Source organism: Phyllostomus discolor, chromosome 7 (assembly GCF_004126475.2).
Source record: "Phyllostomus discolor isolate MPI-MPIP mPhyDis1 chromosome 7, mPhyDis1.pri.v3, whole genome shotgun sequence".
In the NCBI taxonomy this organism is placed as follows: domain Eukaryota; kingdom Metazoa; phylum Chordata; class Mammalia; order Chiroptera; family Phyllostomidae; genus Phyllostomus; species Phyllostomus discolor.
The window spans coordinates 7,295,389-7,318,046 of NC_040909.2; the positions used below are offsets into that span (position 1 = coordinate 7,295,389).

The following is a 22,658-nucleotide window of genomic DNA, read 5'->3' on the forward strand; positions in this document are numbered from 1 at the left end:
ACTTCCTGCACGAGGAGCTATCAGCTCTTGGGAGCCAGGGGGAGCCAGCGCTACCTGCCACTGACGTCATCAGAGAAGACGTGAACTAGAGAGAAGACAGGAGAAAGGAGTTAGAAGAAGGAGGGATCGCAGTAGGTCTGTAGAGCCAATCCCATTTCGTTCCTGAGAAGAAAACCTCGCATGCACCAAGGACAGAGAAGAAAGAGCCACCACCCGGTTAGCAGAGGAGGGTGGGTCCGCCTCGGGCGTCAGCGGCCTGTGTCGCTTACAGAAGAGCAGCAGCTCCCTGTGAGGCACTCAGGTCGAACCACATAGAATTGCCGACACCCGGCCCTTTCCGATCTACAGAAAGTGGTGATTTTTGTGTGTCTCAACCTCAGCAAAAGACAGGAGGGCGTGGCGTGTGCTCACGTTTGATGGATGACCGGTTCGCGATGCTGAAGCCGGAGACGTTCCTGGGGTGGAACCACGGCAGGTGTAAGGCCATTTGGACGCCCTCTTGCATCTTGATCCGGGACACGGTGCCGTTGCTACAGAAGGTTCCGATCTTGACGTTGGTGGAGTCGACGCGGCCGCTGATGGAGTGAGTGACCCCATCCGGGCAGCTGTCCCCTGGCTCGATCTGCCGCAGGCGTGGCAGGGAGAACTGCAGCTCCAGGCCGATTCTCTTGTGAGCCTGCACGTTCCAGATGAAAGTCCGGTTGAGGGTGGGCAACTGTGACGTCGGGGGCTGCAGCTGGACCTCCCCGAAAAAACACGGGCCTGCCATGCAGTCTGAAACACAGTCACACAACAACCTTGGTCACAAAAGCTGCTGGCCGCTCACTGACCCTCCCTACCTCCTTAGTAGGCTCTCCGGGAGCACCCCTAGGCGAGCACACCCACCTCCAGGTCGCCTGAGTGTGGATGGCCACTGGCACACCGATGCCCCCTTCTCTGGTGAAGTGCCTCGGCTGGCAGTGCCTCCCGGGGCCCGAAAAACCTGAGGGGTTCTGCCGCCCACCCCAGCAGGGAGCAGCCGCCCACAGCCCATCATGGCTCACGTCTGCGGGGTGGAAAAGCCTGACCTCCCGGCTTCCAGTGCATCGGCCTGAGGCTACGAGTTAGCTAAACCCACATCCTTGTTTGCTTCTCCCCTTGCTCTCTCCTGCTTTCTCCACTCCTTCACAGGGTGCCTCTGAGGGCACTCTCCTGACAAGGGCCTTGAACGAAAGTCCCCACGCGGGCTCTGTTCCAGGCAGCCACACCCAAGACGCCTCCTAACTCCGGCGTCTTCAGATTAAGTCAGCGCAGTCCTGGAAGGTGGGCCTTCCCAGAAGGCTGAGGACAGCCCTTGGCTCTGCTGCAGAGCCCGCGCTGCGCTCCTGCAGCCACCACTCCACAACTTCCAGGGGGTGGTGCCTTTAAAACCCGGCGTTCCCATCAGCACGCTCATCAGCACACCGAGTCCACTCCGACTGGACAAGCCCCTTAACGGCTGGACCCTGGAGGCACCGTTTCTTCCTGCCTCGTGGCTTTCGTGCTCCTGTTTTATGACCACGCCGGATGTTTTTTTACAGGCTAACAGCTAATGACGCCCTCTGATGTGCCTTGTGTTCTAGGCCTTTAAAACAAAGGGAGAAACGCTGCTGCCAGGGAGGAGCAAGAGAAGAGCGCGCAGCAGGAGGGGCAGAAGGCGGCCAAGGCAGCAGTTAAGGCTTTTGTTGTCACAGGCGAGGGCAGTGTGCAAGGGGGGTGGGTTCTGGCCACTGTGATAACAACCTGCGAGTCTGCCCTGCGCTCCAGTGGGGTGTTTAAAGGTACCCAGTGGGGTGTTTGAAGGTACAGCCAGCCCTGGCCGGGTAGCTCGGTTGGTCAGAGTGTCAATCAATGCACCACGGTTGCTGGTTCAATCTTCAGTCAGGGCATATGGAAGAGCCAACCAAAGAATGCATCAATAAGTAGGACGACAAATGGATGTTTCTCTCTCTCCCTCAAATCAATAATAATAATAAAAAAGCTACTGTCAACTTAAAATGGAACTATGGGAGAATTTCAGAACTGGACGTCTGAGGTCATCCATGCCACATGTCGGCTTCTCAAAAGGCAGCCCCAGGGCCCAGGGGGGTAAGCACAGCGCTTCCAGTTCACCAGGACCCAGGACAGAGGCCCAGGTTGTGTTTGCTCATCCCGCGACCTTGCCAACGCGCCGTGTCCTTGCCAACGCACCGCGTCCTTGCCAACGCACCGCGACTTTGCCAGCGCGCCGCATCACCTCACCCATAAAATAGGGTTAGATAACACGGTGACGAATGTGGCTAAAATTAGATTTTGTGTGTCAACACGGATAGCACCTATTTTTAGGAGCTCTTGCAAACTTCATTGTTTACATCGAGCCACGTCTTTCCTTCTGAAAACTGGCTTTGTAACTTCCCATCTCCGGCTCCGGCATGCCCAGGGCCGCGTGGAGCGGCTCCGGCTGGGTTCTGCACTCTGGTGGAGTCGCTTACCCCCCGCGCGGAGGCGGTCGGTGGTTCTCAGCCCTGGTTCCGCATCAGACTCACTTGGAAACCTTTCAAAAATGCACATGCCTGGGCCACCTGAGAGATAATGATTTAATTCTATACTAAGAACCCGGAGTCACGAGTCCCCGCCCCTCAACCACGGCTCTGCTCCAGCCCTGGACCCCGGGGGAGTCAGGGTGCGTGCGCACTCTTTAATCTGCTTCTGAGCGCTTCAGTGTTGAGGACGGACACGCAGCAAAGAGCAGTCACAATGACTGGCCTGCCTCCAAGTCTCGGTTCTCCGTCTGGTGCCCAAATGTGAAGTAAGGAAAGTTTCCCGTGTGGAGGACGGAGAAGTGTGCGTTCAGAGGTGGTTCACAGCTCACGTGCCCCCAGGCAGACCTCCGCTTTCGTTCATGTGAACAGTGTCATTCGAGAAAGGGGAACAGGAGAGTTCTCAAACTTTGACACTTTCAGAATGCTTCCTCAGGACAGGTTTTTTAAAAAAAAAAAAAAATGAGGGGCAGGCAGGACCTGGGATTGGACTCTGGAGTCTAGATTTATTATTTTATTTTATTTTTTAAAAGATTTTATTTATTTATTTATTTTCAGAAAGGGAAGGGAGGGGGAAAAAGAGAGAGAGAGAAACATCAATGTGCGGTTGCTGGGGGTCATGGCCTGCAACACTTTGGTTTGCAGCCCTTGCTCAACCCACTGAGCTACGCCAGCCAGGGCTCTAGATTTATTATTTTAGAAATTAGTAGCTTCCTATGGTTTTCAAACATTGCGAGCATGGGTTTTCACTTCGAACTGCGTGGCACATCCCGGGGCTGAGAGCCTGGTGCGGTCATTCGAACGCTTGGCCTGTGGGGTGATCGTCTATTAAGGCGATCGATCGCGTGCAGTTTCTTCCTCTCTCACTGAGTAGTGCAAAGCATGATGTGAACCCATTTCCTTTTCCAGGAGGGCAGTCACTTTATTGGTTGACATGATTATAAAGTAATGCATGCTTGTAAAAAAAAAAAAAAACCAAACAAACAATACTATGGAGGAACAGAAAGAAGGAAATGACTGTCACTGTTCCCCTCCCCCACCCACTACAGAAACAAGATAAGGTTAACATTCTGGCCTTGGGCCCTCCAGACTTTGGACCCCGGATGACCACCTGTGCCTATGTGTGTATTTAATAAAGTGGGGTTGAGCTGTTTTCCTACTATAAGCTGCGCTGTTTCCAATAAAGCAAAACTATCTTTCCATATCAGATGCGGGGATTGGCGTCGGTCTTTCAAGAGCAACACACCATTCCACTGAGTTTTCTTTAGTGCCTCCACGGTCTCCTCAGCTCTGTAAAAGCGTCGCTGAGATGTTAATTGCAATCAACGCAAACTGATTAATTAATTGGGCCGGGGGGAGAACTGACATTTAAAACGTACTGAGATTTTCATCAAGGAACCCAGCACCTCTCTCCATGTATTTATATCTTCTCTTTCGTCCTTCAGTAAAATGTTATATTTTACTGTATGTGCATCCTCTGCATATATTCAGATGACCCCTAAACGTTTAACCAGAACTTGTGAACGATGGTGGGCAAGAGCAGGCACGGTGGGAACCCTTACGCCATTCCCCTGTTACTGGTAACACGACCTGACCGCTGGGTATGACATTGGCCATCAGGTTTTGGTAGATCCACTCGATTGGATTGAAAAAACAGCTTTCTGCTTCTGCTTTACCGAGAACGTTGTATTAAAGACATGTCAAAGAACCTATTAAGCTGATCCCAGGTAGTCTCCTCTCCCAGAAGGACCCTTCCAGTCTCCCAGTCTCCCTGCTCTTTGTTCTCTTCGTGCATTTTTTAGACATGGCATATGTATACTTAGGATTTGTTTTTTTGCATGGATAGTCATGACAGGCTGGTCTATGGATTCGTTGTTGCTGTTTATTGTTTAACCTTTGGCAGATTTTGACATCAGGGCTGTAAGAACCACATAAAATGAGCTACGAAACTTCTCTTCCTAGCCCTGGCTGGCGTAGCTCAGTGGATTGAGCGCAGGCTGCGAACCAAAGTGTCGCAGGTTCGATTCCCAGTCAGGGTACATGCCTGGGTTGCAGGCCATGACCCCCAGCAACCGCATATTGATGTTTCTCTCTCTCTCTCTCTATCTCCCTCCCTTCCCTCTCTAAAAATAAATAAATAAAATATTTAAAAAAAAAAAAGAAACTTCCCTTTCTGTGCTCAGAACGGAAGTCAGCAAACTACAGCTCATGAGGTGCATCCAGCCAAACACCTGTTATTGTAAATAGAGTTTCTGGAACTTTCATTGCCTGTTTGTTTACCTGTTCTCTATGGCTGAGCTTGTGCTGTGGGCGCACAGCGGCGGCAGCGTCACAGCGACCATCCGGCCTCAGACACTTGCTAGCTGGACTTGCACAGAGAAAGCCGGCCAACCCTCCGCTAGAAGGGTGTAGATATCATGGGAATTATTTGCTCCTTCAGGTTTTACAGGATCCTCCACGAAACCATCTCTCACTGACCCAATCCCTGCTCTCCTCCATCTGGGACATTTTCCGAATCTCCTCCGTTATTACTTATTCATTCAGGTTTCCTCCCTCTTTAAAAGAGTCCGCCTGGCCCATTCGGTCTTTCCTGAAAATCACCGTGTCGTTCAGATTTTCATATGGAATATCATCATGTTGTAGTCTCCTACAGTTTTAGAAAAATCGCTTTGGTACATGCCATTACATCCACACTTACACTGTCAATGCTGCCTACTTGTAATTTCTCTCTCTTTTCCCAGAGACTAGCCAGAGATCTGTCTACGCAGTTGCTCTTTATCAAAAACCAGGCCTTGGTTTTAGGTATGGAACATAGTTTTAAAACTGCTTCTAAGGACTTACAATCTCTCCTTTTAGTTTTCCAAATTCCTTCTTCCTAAGGTTTCTTTCACCCTTTTTTCGTCCTTCATGATCTATTACCTGATTCATTTATTTTCAGCTAAAGGCAAAGAAGTTTTCTGAGTGTGGCTTTGTTCAGATCACAACAGTACCCTCACTGTCAGTTACCACCCCCACGGGTGGCTGGTTAGCAAGCCCCCCTTCAAACGACTGGGCAATCATCTATTGTTTTTTTCTGCCTGATTATCATTTCGTGTGTCAGTCTCCTACCCTGCGCTCAAGTTCTGAGTAATAATAATACCAATCATCCATAGTTTGTTGAATTCTTGTATATCATACACTCTCGACCCATTATTTTATTTCACCCTCATAAGAGCCCTATTGGTTGGTATAATGGCTCTTATTTTATAGACTAGAAAACACTAAGTCACAAAGGAGTTGAGTCGTTTGCCTGGAGTCACAGGATCAGGTCACATGATCAGCATTGCCCTGGAGCGGGAAGCCACACCCAGCTCCCTCAGCCTCTGAAGCCGCTGTGTTTTGCCTTGTGTTTCGTCCGCCCATTTCTCTGCTCTCACCTCCTCACCTTTCACTTCTTTTGGGTCCTCCAGCCCCCTGACTTTCCCCTGTCACCAGCCAGGTGTTTTTAGCACTTCGGACTGGGCGTCACAGACCTGAAGACCCACAGCTCTGTTCAGAGACGCTGTGGCTCAGGGGCCACAGGACCAGACTCTGGAGCCCAAGAACCTGGGTTCGAGTCCCACTGGCTGTGCCATCTCGGGTGAGTCACTTTCCTTGCGAACCCCTCCTAGGGCCGTTTGGGGGAGTTGACAACTGAACCTACTCCATAAAACGCTGAGAGAGCTGCATGGCGTGCAGAGTTCTGAAGCAGACCCCACCTCCCTGGCCTCGGAGGCGGACTCCCAAACCATCCAAGAGCACGTACTTACCAATATTCCTCAGGATCTCAATGACAAAGTAGTTCTCTGGATTCAGGCAGCTGAAGGAAAAGCCCTTTGTTTCTCCAGATTTGATGACCAACGAGGTTGCCATTTTTCTACTAAAGATGTAACAGGGCTTCCCTGGAGGCAGAGGTGAGGCCCCGGGACTTATCGAGACAGTGATGCCACTTCCGTAGGGCAGGCCGATCTCGAAAGCTTCGGGAAGAAGGAAGAGAAACGCAGTGAGCAGGGCGATTTGGGTCTGCAGACCTGCTGTCCTCCCCCCAGTGGCTCCCGGGAGGGTGCCCGCTCCTCTCTGACAACGTTGTTCCTCCCCCCGGCCAGAGAAGGGGACGGTGGGAAATGACAGCGGCGTCCCTATGGGTAGGGAAGAATGGGGCCGTGTGGGTGGGCCCTGACACGGGTCTCTTGTTTGGTTGGTTTGTTTTTCTGCAAATGAAAACTGCTCTATACCACATCCTACCTGCCTTAAGCCATACGTTTTCAGATACCCTGTCTGTATTAAGTTGCAAGTAAATAGCCATCAGAGAAACTGCCACATTTCTCCCCGATCTGGCTGCAGACCAAAGTGCACATGCAGGAACCGTCTGTGGAGGGACTCGTTTCTCAGCGAAGAGCGGCTGTCTCCTGCCGTGGGTGCTTCCCATGCCAGTGCATGCGTCTATACATATATGTAAACACACACACACATTCCCACACAGGCATACAGTCTCGGAGGGTAGGAAAACGTTTACAGAAGTTAGATATACACATATTACGTCCACAAACTGGGAAAGTTTGAGCAAAACAGTGCTCATACCTCAGGCTGGGGTTCAGCCAAACGATCTGAACAAACGAGACGGAGCGAGTGAGAGGGAGGTTGGCTGTTAAACAGCGGCGTGCGCTCCGGCCAGGAAGGGTCCCCGGCTGGTGAACAAGCACGATCTCCCTCCATTCCCTTGGCTTTCTCGACCTCTATGTCCTCTCAGACTAACAGGGAAGAGCCCCTCTCCTCCTTGGCAGCGGCCGCCCCTTCCCCCGCGAGTCCTAAGAGTAGAGCTCAGTAGCTGATGGCCTGGGAGCAGCGTGGGAAGGGACGATCGTCCGCAGGTGGGTCCCTTGGGGGGAACCCAGGGACCCCCGAGACCCGCAGGGCTGCTGCCTATGCCCCAACGAGTTCTGGAGCAGAGAGATGGTCAGCAGTGGGGACGGCGCCTGCCCACGGAGGCCACTCAGGAAACCTCCAGCCACCAAACAGCCGCCCACCAGAAAGCTTTTCTTGGTTTTCCAGCTGTGCTTTCCCTGCCTTTTAAAAGTTTCTGTTTTTAATCAACTTTATGGAGGGGCAAGGGAGAGAACCCCAGGATTAGAGAACCCTTCTGTGTCTTGACCATGGTGGTGGGTGTGCCTTGCACACACACGCCACAATTCATCAGACTGTATGCTAAACATTGGTGCAGTTTATTACAGACGAGTTATGTCTTAATAAACAGAGAAGGGGAGGGGAAGGACGTGTGTTAGAAACACTGTGTTTCTACACGAAGTAGGCACTTCATGAATGAAAAAAAGAAGCATCATGCCCACAGGTAAAATGTGGCTTAATAATATTTGGGGGGGGTGGGCATAGTTTCTCTCAAGGTGTGTGCAATATTTGCGTCTATCTTTGAATTAGATTCCGAGGAGAGCAAGGCTGTTCTCACGCCCATCCCTCCTGCTTTCAGGGAGGCAGCGCCCCCCCGGTCATTTCGGGTATATGACAACTTATTCAGTTATTAATGACAGCCAGAGGAAAATGCATAATCTCTTTTGGAAATTATTTTTTAGAATCCTTGAAATCATGTTTTCATTCAACAAACATCTTCTGGGCTCATAAATATGTTCTGGAGGCTGTAGCTGGTGCGAAGGGTTGAGGGACGAGAACAGCTGGCGCCCCTGTGCCCGGGAGCAAACAGTCTGTCCAGGGGCTTCCGAATGCTGTGGGGAGGGCTGTAACGTGAGGAGGCTCCAAGTCCCAGCAGGCCACCATGGGACCTGGGGATCTGTGTCGGAAACAGTCCCTTTGGTCTATGGTGGGAGGCAGGGACCCATTTTCCCCCGTATGGAAAGCCAAGTGTCCCAACTAGAATTCTTGAATATGTCAGTCCTTCCGTTTTGAATCCCTGATACTGTCTCTGTGACTTATGACCCAGGCTTTCATTTTGCAAACAAAGATCAAGCCTCAAAAGAGTTAAATGACTCACTCTGGGTGTACTTTTTTTTTCATTAAAGAATTTATTTACTTACCTTTAGAGAAAGGGGAGGGGAGGGAGAAAGAGAGGGAGAGAAACATTGACGGCTACCTCTCATAGGCACCCTGGCCTAGGGTTGAAGCTGCAGCCCAGGAACGCGCCCTGACCGGGAATCGAACGCCCAACCCGCTGAGCCACACCGGTCAGGGCTCTGGGTGTACCTCCAACACCTCACCGTGTTTCTTTGTTCTGACTTTGAGATGACCGACCCGGCATGTTGCACCGCCCGGACACGGCTTGTATCTCCCGCAGTCCCCAAGGCCAGAGAACCTGGTGGCATATTAACCCGTAACCGGCTTCCAGCTCACACCCCAGAGGAAGCAGGAAGCTAAAGACACAGACACCAGCAGCCGAGTCCGACCACCTCTGCAGCAGGAGGAGGTGACGGATGTGGCGGCCTGTTTCCTAGGGCTCCCGACAAGGCCACGTCACCCGGGGCTGTCACTTCCAACGGTGCCCCGAGCGTGAGAAAAGACAACAACTCAACCACGTACAGACCTGAAATCTGGGCTCCCCGAACCCACCCCCCACCACCTGCACCACCTGCCAGATGCATTCACATCCCTGTAACAAAGATAGCAGAGACACCCCAGCTGTGGGGTACAATAACGAACTCATTTGACCACAAATGCTTGGATTTGAGCACGACACTTGCTCGTGCAGCGTTCATTTCCTCTTCTCATCACCATTCACTGTACCTCGAAACTGGAAACCTCCGGCGCTGTGGAATAAACCTCAGCCCCTCCCCCCACACATGCCACCCCCAGCTGGGCCAGCACACATGAGTGCTCAAGAAGTGCCCAGGGCTCAGTGGCTTAAAAACAGCCACTATTGCCCTGGCTGGCGTAGCTCAGTGGATTGAGCGCGGGCTGCGAACCAAAGCATTGCAGGTTCGATTCCCAGTCAGGGTACATGCCTGGGTTGCAGGCCACGGCCCCCGGCAACTGCACATTGATGTTTCTCTCTCTCTCTCTTTCTCCCTCCCTTCCCTCTCTAAAAATAAGCAAATAAATCTTAAAAAAAAACCCCAGCCATTATTAACCCTCGCTGGTATGGCTCAGTGGATTGACCGCCAGCCTGAGAACCAAAAGGTCGCTGGTTCAATTCCCACTCAGGGCACATGCCTGGGTTATGGGCCAGGTACCCATAGGGGGCATGTGAAAGGCAACCACACATTGACATTTCCCTCTCTTCCTCCCTTCCCCTTTCTAAAAAGAAATAAAATATTTTTTTTAAAAAAAGTATGCTGCCATTTAAAGAAACTGGGTGGGAGTTTTCTTCTTCGCCATCTCTTGCTTGGTTTCTCCAGGAACTTGGTATGTCACTGCCGAACGATTTCGGCGGTAGATTGACGGCCCAAGTTCACAGAGAGCCACACGGAGCTCCACATTCTGTGGCGGGGGCCGTGGCCCCACCGGCTGGCAGAGTCTCAGAGCTGCCCGGGCGCGTGCGGGCGCCACACTGGGGCGTGAGTCACGGCCCTTCCTCTCTCCCCTGCCTCCCGATCTCTCCTTATTAGGACACCTTGGCCGGCTTCTGCCTCACCAGCAGCCTTTCTGGGGGGAATTTCCAATCATTTTAATCACCGTTCATTAATCACCATTCATTAATCCCTGTATCACAGGATACGGCACAAAAGCCGGGTTCTTCCTCCTCCCTGCCGTTCCATTTTCTTTGCAAGGGAAGCAGCTGCGAGCAAGGGGATTTCACCAGATGAACACCAGGGAAGTTCGTGGCTCGCAGATTCGTTAAGTACAGCTTCAAAGACTGACAAATGTGACCTCACTTTTCTGGGACGGGGCGCAATCAGCTGCTTCGAATCTGGGTGGGGCTCCCTGGGAGGCGCGGGTCCCATTCGCTCTGTCCCGTGGAGGTGAATGGAGCGGCCCTCCGCCCGGCACGGGGCACGGCCTGGGCAGCAGGAGACGGACACGGAAAGACAAACGGTGCCCCGGAGGTGTCCCCGGGACGCGGAGGGAGACGGATGCAGGCGCCGGCAGCACGGTGTGATTCGGCACACTCATCCGCACGGCCTGCGTGGGAGTCAGCTTCCAGAGCGAGCCCACGAGGGGCAGCCACTGGGGCCCGCACAGCCCCCTCCCCTCTCAGAAAGACGACGCGTCTCAGACCCACATCCCTCTCTCAACAAGTTCACCGGTGCCGGCTGGGTGTGCTCCTCCGTGGGGCGGGTTCCTGCGTCTCCAGCTGAGCACCGGATAAAATAAATAAACTGTGGCTGTTCCCTTTGGGCATGGGATGCGCACTTCACCGGAGCCCGAGGAAGTGACGCGGGCAGAAGGGGCGGCGACCCACCCTTCCCCCACCTCGCCTCCGCCCAGTGGGGACACTCATGCCATTGACACGATTGCTCCAGGGTTGGCTCTTAACACTCTGGGGGCAGTGGTCAAGGAAGGCTTCATGGAGGAGGCGTGACTTCAGGCGGGTCTTGGAACATGAATAGGAGTTTGTCTGCCAGGGGTCATGAGACGGGTGCCAGAGAGGGTAGGTGGAGGGAACGGCAGAGGCAAAGACACAGGGGTATGAAGAGCATGGCTCCCCTGGAGCCCATCCGGGGGAGTCTGTTTTGGCAGGGGGCCAAGGGAAATTCAGGTGGAGGAGGCTGGAGACGGAGGCGGGGGGGGGGGGGGGGGGGGGGCAGGCTGGGGGGGAGGGGCTTGGCGGTTGGCCCCAGAGCTCTGGCTTCACCCAGTGGGACCAGCGTATCTTAGCAGCTGTGTGTGGGGGCCAGGAGCCCGGGTCCTGGCACCTGGCTGCCTGGGCTGACTCCTGGCTCTACCGCTTGCCAGCTGTGTCCCCTTGGACAGATTCCTCAGCTTCTCCGCCCTCCATTTATTCGTCTGCAAAGGGGAATAAAAATGCCCTTGTTGCAAGAACTATAGGAGTTAATAGCCCTCGAGTGCTTAGGACCCTACCAGGAGCCAGTCCACGTTCATTGCCATTGTCATTGACATTACGGAGGACAGCAGCTCACCATTACTAGTACTAGGGAAGGGCACCATTCCCAGGGATGAGGCGGGGAAGCATGGGGAGCAGCGGCTTCGGTCCGAGGCCCCGAGTCCCGGCTGGCTGGACCGGGACGACAGTGAGCCGGGCGAGGCCCCGAGGGGACAGGGAGCCAGGGACAGTGAGTCGGGCTTGTGCCCATGTGGTGCTTCCTTAAATTTCCCACACCTCCCCTGCCCCGGTCGCTGGCCAGGAAGGCCCTTCTTCTCTACACAGTGACTCATGTGACTTGAGCACCCCTCTGGGGCTCACAGCAGGGACCTCACGTCCCATCCCAGAGCTCGGGAGGCAGCTGGGATAGTCTGGTCCAACCTCAGCACCCCTGCCCTCTCCACTCCCAGGGATCCGCACTCGTGGAAGCTGCCGAGGCCGGTCAAATCGACCAACCAGCCAAGTGGAGGGAGCACGTGGAGCTGGGGGCCGACCCCAGGGCCTGGCGGCACCACCAACAGATCAATCCATTGAATGGAGGGGGAGGGGTGCCAGGCCATCACACCACCTGAGACTCGGAGTCTTGTCCATGCTGTGGACCTGGGGCCGAGAGACCTGCAGGCAGCAGAGGGACAACCGGTGCAGCCACCTCACAGAACCCACCTGGCAGTGACTGGCCAGGTCTGTTCACAGACCGGTGAATGGAAGCGAAGGTCTTCCCGATGGCGGGAGGCCCACCTGCCTGCCCACCTGGAAGCGATTTGTTTCCCATGCCCACATGAAAGAGAACCCCAGCTCAGGTTGCTGTGTCGGGACTCACGGGCCTCTCTTGTCCCTTGGGGGAGGAGCCCTTGAAATCTAGACACCATTGTGCTTCGTGCATGCACACCTTTGACCAGTATTTATGAATCCCCACCCCCACAGATACGAATGCGAATATCTAACGTTCACCCCCACTCACAGATGAGGGCACCGAGGCTCGCAGCGGCTGAGTCACCGGTCCAGGCCTCCGTGGTGAGTCGGAGGCCGGGCAGCCTTTGCACCCGGGCAGTCTGACCCTGGAGCCCAGCGCCTGATAAACGATTACTCAGCAGAGCTGGCCCTGCCCAAGGAGCTGCACCCACGGCCAGGAACTCCCTGAGCAGAATGGTTCGTTCCCACCAGCAAAGCAGTCACGGCGGGATAAAACATTTCCCAGCGGCGGGCTGGCGCTCTGGGGGGCCTCCCGGACGGCGAAAGGGACAGACAGTTGTTTGAAATCGCTCCCAGGGCACGCCGCATTAACACGGATCCTTCATGTCGAAATAACCGGAACGTGTAGTTCGAATTGAAACGTCGAGTTCCCTGGCATTTAAAATGATTAGGGTGTGGTTGTGCTTCTGTGCCTATTTTTGGCGGTGTCCCAGTGCAGGGACCTGAGAAGGAGACACCGGCAGGTTTGCAGGGGGTGGGGCCAGGGGAGGCAGGGAGGTGGCCGAGTTGGTGGCACAAGAAAAACAGCCGTGATTCGGGAGCAAAGGGCTCCTGCCGGGTCTTGGCAGAGTGACATCCTGCAGGAGCCCCGACCCGCAGGGCTCGCTTCTCCGGGCTACAGCCAGGGGGACGCGTGGGCGAAATCGGACCTAGGTTTCGGAGAATTTCCTCCTCCTTCAGTTGGGGTGAGAGACCCTCAGTTCCCTTTAAAATAGTTTGTCCCTTACATAGTTCTTAGAGGATCAGAGAGAACGTATAAAATAAAGTTCAAAGCCCTGGCTGGCGTAGCTCAGTGGATTGAGTGCAGGTTCGATTCCCAGTCAGGGTACATGCCTGGGTTGCAGGCCATGACCCCCAGCAACTGCACATTGATGTTTCTCTCTCTCTCTCTCTTTCCCCCTCCCTTCCCTTTCTAAAAAATAAATAAATAAAATCTTTTAAAAAATTAAGTTCAAAGTGCACTGTTCAAAGTGACTCCTAGCCAACCTGACTTCTTGGGACAGGGGGCTGTTAGGTGCACCATTCACTCCTCACCCTTGCTCCCCAAACTACTCAGGAACGAAATTTATAGGCAACGATGCAAGTTCTTTACTTTCTAAAGTAACCATTGGCCCTGCACAGGGGGTGGACTGGCGATCGCTGTCCACAGGGCCTGGGCTGAGAGCTGCTTTTCTGAAGCAGTGACAGGTTTGCTGGGAGCCACCCAAACCCTTCCAGGGTGTCTTCCCTGCTATGATCACAGACACGAGCCATGTCAGAGACCCACAGCTGGGCGGGGGGCCCTGCTGGGCCACGGTCTACAGCAGAAGGACACCCTCACCTGCATAACGTGTTAATATATGGGTAGGTCCCTTTGGGACAGCGGCCAACCCAACACACGGGCTTCAACTCCAAACTGCGCTGGTTGGAGGGATGGTTTCCGAGAGGCCCAGAGAGGTAAGGAAAGCTGCGTAAGGACAGACTGGGAAGGTGGGGAAAATGTAAGTCAGTTTATGGCCCCTGTAAATGATTCATGATGATATGCTACAATGCCACGGGGCCCATTTAAATCACATGGACATTTTAGGAAGCGTTAGGAAGGTTCATTTTTTTCAGAGCTGGGAGTGCGAGTCACGAGGACCGTGAGCATCCTGGAGGACACAGGACTGACAGGGAGGAATCGCGGGCGGGATAGAAATCCTGTCAGAATGGGCGCCAGGGATGTGCCCAGAGCAGTGGGCCGTGGCCCCCCTCCCCCTCCTGCTAAACGTGGTTACAGAATTTCCCACGTCTTTAGGGCAGCCCTAGGGCACTTCGGTTTGATGGCCTCCTCTTGCCAGCAGAGATTAGTGGTTCAAGGACTTCTGATAAAAAGCAGGGAGATGATGAAAAGGAAAAACCTACATGTTGTATGATTCCATTACGTCAAGATCCAGGAGATAAAACCCCTCTAAACTGGTGTCAGTGACCCTGTGGGGGCGGGTGTTAATGCAGAAGGGGTAAGAAGAAAACTTCGGGGGCGCTGCAACGAGATGCACGAGTGTATTTGTGACATTTATCACGTGGTACACTTTAGATCTGTGTACTTACTGTGTGCCTCAATAAAACACATTTTTAAATATATTTTATTGATTATGCTATTGCAGCTGTCCCGTTTTCCCCCTTTCACTCCCCTCTACCCTATACACCTTCTCCCACCCACATTCTCCCCCTTTAGTTCATGTCCATGTGTCATACTTAGAGTTCTTTAGCTTCTACATTTCCCACACTATTCTTACCCTCCCCTGTCTATTTTCTACCTACAATCTATGCTACTTATTCTCTGTACCTTTTCCCCCTCTTTCCTCCTCCCACCCCCCTGCTGCTAACCCTCCATTTCTGTGGTTCTATTCCTGTTCTAGTTGTTTGCTTAGTTTCTTTTGGTTTTGCTTTAGGTGTGGTTGTTCATAATTGTGAGTTTGCTGTCCTTTTACTATACATGTTTTTTCTTTATCTTCTTTTCTTAGATAAGTCCCTTTAGCATTTCATAAAATAAGGGCTTGGTAATGATGAACTCCTTTAACTTGACCTTATCTGAGAAGCACTTTATCTGCCCTTCCATTTAAATGATAGCTTTGCTGGATAGAGCAATCTTGGATATAGGTCCTTGTTTTTCATGACTTGGAATACTTCTTTCTAGCAAAGAGAAAGAGACCTTCCCGTAAGGTCTCTTTTGAGAAATCAGCTGACGGTCTGATGGGAACTCCTTTGTAGGTTACTCTTCCCTTATCTCTTGCTGCTTCTAGGATTTTCTCCTTCATTTTTACCTTGGCTAATGTAATTATGATGTGCCTTGGTGTGTTTCTTCTTGGGTCCAACTTCTTTGGGGCTCTCTGAGCTTCCTGGATTTCCTGGAAGTCTGTTTCCTTTGCCAGAATAGGGAAGTTCTCCTTTATTATTTGTCCAAATACGTGTTCAATCTGTTGCTTTTCCTCTTCCCCTTCTGGTACCCCTATAATTCGGATGTTGGAACGCTTAAAGATGTCCTGGAGGTTCCTAAGCTTCTCCTCGTTTTTTTGAATTCTTATTTATTCATTATTTCCTGTTTCATTGTATTTTTCTTCCTTCTGGTCCACTCCATTGACTTGAGTCCCAGTTTCCTTCCCATCACTATTGGTTCTCCATGCATCTTCCTTCATCTCTTTTATGGTAACCTGCATTTTTTCATGTAATTTGCGCCCAAAATGAACCAATTCTGTGAGCTTCCTGATCACCAGTGTTTTGAACTGTGCATCTGATAGATTGGCTATCTCTTGGTCGCTCAAAAGAATGAGCCCTGGGGCATCACTCTGTTTTTCTATTTGAGACATGTCTCTCTCTCTCTCTTTTTTTTTTTTTTTTTTGGCTGCTCGCTCCTGTTACGGTGAGGGGCGGAGCCTTAAGTGTTCACCAGGGCTGGGCACCCCAGTTGCTAGATTGTGACGTTGTATGTAGGGGCGGGGGTGGGAGGGAACAATGGCGGTATCTCCACTCTCCTGGCACCTCAGTACCCCTCCTGGGATCCTGGGTTGCACGCTCTGCCCTGGTGCACAATCGCTGCCACACTGGGTCCACCAGCCGCCGCTTGTGTACTCAGGGTCTACCCACTGTGATCCTGCGCGCCCCAGATGGCTAACGCGCTCCCAGTTGCCCTAGGCGCCCCATTCTCCCTGCTCTCTGTTTGCGCCGCACCACACCCCACGCCCAGCTCCTCCTCTCCGCCCTTCCTACCAGTCTGGATGAACAGGTCTACTTCAACTTCTTGGCTGTCCGACTTCCATTCAGATAAATTCTCCGTCAGTTCTGGGTGTTATTCTGCCTCTAAATTGTTGTTGTTCTAATCTTGGTTGTGCGTGGAGATACGTCGCATCCACCTATGCCTCCATCTTGCCAGAAGTCCCAATAAAACACATTTTAAAACTCAGGAAGACTGTTGCCAACTATCTGGTGAGACGCTCAACCCTCTGGGCCCTAAGGGCAGGCGCCAAGCCCTCCAGAGTCCCAGGGTCTCCTGACAAAGGATTCAAAGTCTCTGCCCTTAGGGAACGAGGTTCTGGCAAAGCCTCACACTTCTCGCTACACCAACCTGTTGTTTGCCCAGCTCTGAAGAGGGAGGACAGAAGCTTGTTGGCTTCTGATTAAATAAACGGAGCTTAGCTGTGGCCTGAACCCTGGGTGGGCGTGACCTCCCGGGGGCTGTGGGCAAGGACGGGCCCTGGGTGTGTCCAGCCCTCCTCTGAGCTCAGGGGTCCAGTCCGCTGCACTCGCACATTTACAGAGCAAGCCCCGAAACCCTAGGGCGTGCTTCGCTTTTGTGTGCAAGGAGACAGAGAGGGGAAGGCAAAAAAAAATAAATAAAAAATGGAAAAAGAGCACCCATCTTTCTACTACTCATGCATAAGCCCTGCAAACATTTTTTCCTTTTTTTTTACCATGATAAAGTATATAAAACACAACCTGTACCATGGTAACCATTTTTTAGCATGCAGTTCATCAAGTACATTCACAACGTTGTGCAACCTGCACCACCATCCCTCTCCAGAACTTTCTCACTCCCCCAAATGGAAGCTCGGTCCCCACGGAACCCCAGTTCCCCATTCCCTGTGTCCCCTGCACCTCCCACCCCTGTCCCTGGCCACCACTGTTCTTCTGCTTTCTGACTCCTCGGAGCCTCACATAAGTGGGATCCTTCTGTGTCCTCCCTTTTGTGTCTTGATCATTTCACGCAGCAGAATGTAGGAACGCTTCGCTTTCAAACCTGAGAATTAATTGCTAATCGTGCATTCAAATAACAACCAGAAATAAAGCTAAGCCACACACAGACTCAAAGTCATACCTGCACAAAATCATCCCTTTGCAAGAGGGGCAGGAATTTTTCTTTAAACCAACAGTGATGGCAGTAACTAGAAAACTCAAAAGACAGCAAAAGGCATTGAGAAATAAGCAGGAGCATGTCTCTGCAAAGTGGAAATGTGGTCCAGTGGTCACGCCCCCCGGCCACTGCTGCCCAGGGACACTGACTTCCAGGCTGATGATGGATTCCGGCTTGGGGGCAGGCACGCACAGCCACCCGGAGAATCGCCCCAACAGGACTGCATTCCTTGGCGATTAGGAGCGATAGAAAAGAAAACTCTCTTACTTGTCTGAACATCAGCCGTGAGCTGGCTAAACTAAATACAGGTTTAGTTTAAAACGGGCCTTTCCAGAAGCTGACACGGGCCCATTTCTTCCTGATTATTCACCGTCCCTCAAAGCACAGTGCGGGAGTGGAAAGGTCAGGAGGTGGTGGGAAAAACGTTCGTTACTAAAACCCCCAGCCTGGATTCGAGTTCAGCGGCAGCTCTGAAAACCCTCCACGAGGGAGCGGGGAGGGGGAGCGGGAGAGAAGGCTCTGTTAAGACATACCTGTTCCGGGGCCACCAGAGCCCTGGCCCGCATCACTAAACCCAAGGTGGTGGCACGCCCCGTGTCACAAGCAGAGGCACTTTGGTCACTTGCTGGGCCACTAGGACAAGCCACCTGGCCTTTCTACACCGCGGGTGTCTCCACTGTAGTATCTGGCCAAACGGATGAAGCGTGCGGGGCTTCGATGAGTACTGAGATGAGACCACAGGTGCCCAGCGCAGAGAATGGGACTGTGATGGCCCCTGTCACCACCACCCCCGCAGGCGGGACAAAGCCACGGCCGAGTCTCTGAACTCCAACGGCCCGCGCCCTGGTGTACGGCCGTCCCCTTGGGTGTGGGAGGGACGGTGAACAAGATGGAGCCACCCGTGTGGCCCAGGTGGCTTTATCCTGAAGGGCTGGGCCAGCTGAGCCCTTAAGAGACGAGGCTTTTCCTGGAGAAAGAGATTCAACGTGAGGAGGGTCCTCAGAGGCCGATTTTGAAGGCAGAAGGGGCCCCAGGGCCGGGAACGTGAGCAGCCTGTAACTGCTGGCAGCAGCCCTGGCTCTCGGCCGGCCGTAGGGAAAGGGGACCTCGGACTTGCAGCCACGGGGAGCTACGTTCTGCTGCAGCCATGTGAGCTCAGAAAGGGACTCCAGCTCCAGATAAGACTGAGCAGAGAGCCCATCCCTGACTTTGGACCTACAGAACTATGACCTAGTTTAATGGGTGTTGTTTTAAGTCACCAAGTCTGTTGACAATTCGGTATGTAGCAATAGAAACATAATCTAGAACTTGGAGCCAGATGGGACCCCAGGCAGGGCCTGCGAAACTGCCCAAGGAGAGGGGTTTGGGGAAGTGTGAGGTACTGCGTAGCACCCCTGCCCCCCCTTCGGAGCTGAGTCACCCCTGTGGGCGGGGTCATGCCGAGTGGACAGCCTTATAGCAGGGCACACCAATGAGGAGGGCTAAGAACACTGTATTTACTATACGGCTCCAGTGTCCAGGTGCTGGAAGGTGGCGGGGAGGGAGGTGGAGGAGTGGGTCCAGGAGAAGGTGACGCCGTGGCCAAAAGGGCTCATGGCTGGTCACCTCACCTAGACTTGCGGGCAGCTTGGGTGACGAGCAGGAAACAGGCAAGATTCCGTGGGAGCCTGGCCTCAAACCCAGAGTACGGAAGTGTCAGGGGGCAGAGGGGCTCGCCGAGGCTCAGGGTTGCGGGGAGGTGACTAACATCTAGGAGCAATGGCAACAACTGGCCCTCCTCCATTGGTTCAGCATCTGCCACATGCTGGGTACTTTCTATACGTTTATTTTCTTCAGGAAAACTGTTCACAGTCACGGCTGGGAAGACACACAGCGGAGCTTCACACCCAGGACTGCCTGACCCCCAAGCCCACACACCCGATGCTATGCCAAGATATCCGCCCTCAAGGCCACAGGCTGGGGAGGGGCAGATGTCAAAGACACTTGTTTTGGCCTCAGGAATGACAGGTCCTGGGCAGCCAGGGGTGGCATATGGTCACCCTCACTGATGTCTTCACTGCCTCCTTCACTACCTTTACTCCTGGCACGCTGGCAGCCATCGTCACACTGCCTTTGCCTGGTCCGGAGGAGGGCCATTGGCTGACCCGGCCCGTGCTCCATCCTTGGGGCCACTGGACAGGCAGACTGCAGCCTCTGCCCACTGCAGCTGGGGCATGAGAGGCGGTGACCATCGGGGACCTCCGCCTTCACCCGAGGCAGCTGAGAGACGGGTGAAACTGGTCTTTTGGGAGGGGTGGGGGCCTGGGTCTACTCGTTTCTTCACTGCCCAGAGCCACGGTGGCCAACTGGGAGTGCGTCCTTCTGCACAGACCTCCTGTTTTAGGGACTAGGGATTAGGACCTTTTATTGGTATCACTGTTGCCAGCGATCTTAGAGGGGTGTCAACCCACGTGGCATGGAGAAGAACCCTTTTTGTAAAAGTCCTCACCTGAGTGGGGTCCTGTGGCATAACGGTTACTACAGTGGGCTCTCAACCAAGTGGCTAGAGTGAAATCTTCACCTGAGGGCATTTTTTTTTCATTGATTTAGAGAGAAAAGGAGAGAAACATCGAATTGATGTGAGAGAGATGCATTGATTAGTTGCCTCCCCCTACATGCCCAGACCGGGGATCATTTGACTGGAGATCAGCACCCAGAATGGGGATTAGCACCTGGACCTGGGGATCAGCACCCAAACCCGTGGATCAGCACCCAGACCAGGGATCAGCACCTGGACCCAGGATGTATGTGTCTGGACCAGGATTTACACGCGCCTGCACCTGGTCTGGGGACAGAACCCACAGCCTAGGCATGTGCCCTGCACGGAATTGAACCCTCAGCCTTTCCGTTATAGGACGACGCTCCAACCAGCTGAGCCACACACTGCCCAGGGCAGAGAGTACGTAAGTCTCCGAATGAAGCTCTCTCAGTGACCTAGGGCCGGTCGATAAAGGGATCCCTCTGGCCATCCAGGCAGCCCGGGGGAAACCAGGTCAGCAAAGGACGGCTACCCACCCCAGGAGATCTTTGGGCCAGGCGGACACACGTTTTCCTCGCCCGGGGGGACCAGGACAGCCCCCAGGAGGCGTTATGTCAACGAGGAGGGCCACTGTGGAATATGTGGCATCAGAGGATGGTTCTCACGGAAGGCGCCACGTCCCTGAGATCGAGCACCTCGGCACACAAAGAAGCTGTACCCCATTCTTTTAAATGTCTGCGCAGTGTCCCAGGGTTTGGTGGCACCGTCCTTCATCCACCCAGACTTCTAACAACATTGGGTTGCTGCCACTCTCCGGCTTCCAGGGCAAGGAGCGGAAGAAGTTTATCTGGAGTTTCAACGTGCCAGTGGGACATGCCTCTACCCGCCCCAACCCTGAGCCCCAGGACACTGCCTGGAACTTGGACTGTACTCCCAAAGGCGGTGGTGACCAAGGAGGCTGGGAGACGTCACTTCCAGGGTCCGTTGGGTTGTGGTGGGCTTCTGCAAGACGACACAAGCACTGTCTACATTTGAAAGATGCCTTCTGTCTGCTGACACGCTGAGGACTTTCGCCTGACAGGGCGAGCCTGGGGCCCGAGTGCCTGATAAGACTGTCAGCAACTTCCAGGCCAGCCTGGCCGTCTTTCTCCACCTCTCCCTGAGGATTAAAGGCCGGCACCCTGCCAGGCTCCGCAGAAGACCCAGCTCCGGCTGCACGGTCTGGCCCTCGCCAGCCCCGCCCTGCGGACACGGGCTCCGAACCCAGCTGTCCTCCTCAGAAGCCCCTGGGGCGTTTTCACGCAGTTCTCACACGTACGTCCTACAAAACTGGTCTGGTCGGGTCCTCCGTAGCAGGAAGTGTGTGTGTGTGTGTGTGTGTAGAAGCTCGTTCAAAACAATGTATGATTTTTTTTTTATTTTCTGATTACAGTTGACATACAAAATTAGCTGAGTTTCAGGGACACAATGTAGACTTACAAACAATTTTTAAAAGCTTGCTCTAGGCTGAGAACACTTCTTGCCGTTTTTACTTTAGCAGTTTCAGTTCTAGAAACTTCCCCCCAGATGTCCTCAGAAGGGCCTGACATCACCTGCAGTGGGACAGTCACTAGGGCTCCAGGGAGAGCGGCAGAGACCTGAAAACAACGCTCCCCAGGGCGGCCTGGTCACCCTGGCGGACTGGTCCAGGTGTCTGCTGTGGGAATAACTCGAATACGCAAAGTAGCCCCAAGCCCCACTAACCGAGGAATCTGTCCGAGGCCAGATGCCGGGCGGAGTGATTTGCACATCTTACTCTTTTCAGACCTCCAGCCCCCACCAGGTGCTGGCACCCCAGTTTGGTAACTAAGGACATCGAGTCTGGGGGCGGCGAAGTCCTTTGCCCACGTGACTAGTCAGTAAGTGGTGAGGTCAGGATCTGAACCAGGCTTCGTCCACCTCTGAGGCTTGTCAGAACGCAGTTATTTCCATAAAGTTAGAAGGGAACTGGCACCCCAGGGAGATCTCTGCCCTTCTCCCTCTGCCGGTGTGCAGTCGGGGGTCTGAGCCTCCTGGGATGTGTGGCCTGGGGAAGGGGAAAGTGCGGCGGCGAGCACGAATCCAGAGGCTGAGTGTGACTGAGAGGCGCTGGGTCTGAGCCCCGGAGATGCTCCAAGGCCCAGCTGCAATGAGACTTGTCGGTGGTGGTCCTCCCGTGACAATGTCCATCCATCCGTCTGTCTGTGCGTCTGTCCGGGGCTGGCTGGAGCCTCCAGCAGGAACAGCAGTACTAATCACCCCTCCCTCCAGGCTGCTGGCTCATGGCCTCCTCTCCGCAGCTGGAGCGCCACCACACAAGGGCAGAGGGTCTGTCTGGGTCCAGGAGATGCCCTGAGTCCTTCAGACTCAGGCGCTGCGTCTCACCACGGCTGCACCCTCTGTGACGTCCTGGAACCCCTCGCCAAAGGTGTGTGAGTTGTTCTCGGGTCACAGGTGGCTTTAGCCAAACATCCTCGTTTGAAAGAGCACGACCTTCCCGCCTTGGGCTCAGCCACGGAGACAAGGTTTCTGTCTGGAGGAACCCGGCAGGTGCCTGGACCTGCAGCATCACAGCCCAGCTCGCTGCCGGACCACACGGTGTCAGGCGCCACAGCAGTCTCTCCGGGGCTCCCAGGGCTGCGTGATGTCGCACAAGGCCCCGCGGGCGGGCCCCAAAGCAAAGACGACAGCCCGACTTCTAAGCTCCGTAACCACTGGGTG

The 22,658-nt window shown here is 53.7% G+C and overlaps 1 protein-coding gene across 2 annotated transcripts in view; it reads right to left on the reverse strand.

Annotated features, from left to right (window-relative positions):
- CDCP1 (CUB domain containing protein 1) overlaps positions 1-22,658 on the reverse strand; it is a 39,533-nt gene that overhangs the window by 12,895 nt on the left and 3,980 nt on the right. For both annotated transcript variants that reach the window (XM_036030434.1, XM_028518623.2), the window contains exons 2-3: positions 6,326-6,532; positions 412-774 (exon numbers count right to left, since the gene is read on the reverse strand). In XM_036030434.1, the coding sequence (XP_035886327.1) occupies positions 412-774; positions 6,326-6,532 (570 nt within the window). The remainder of the gene's footprint in view (positions 1-411; positions 775-6,325; positions 6,533-22,658) is intronic.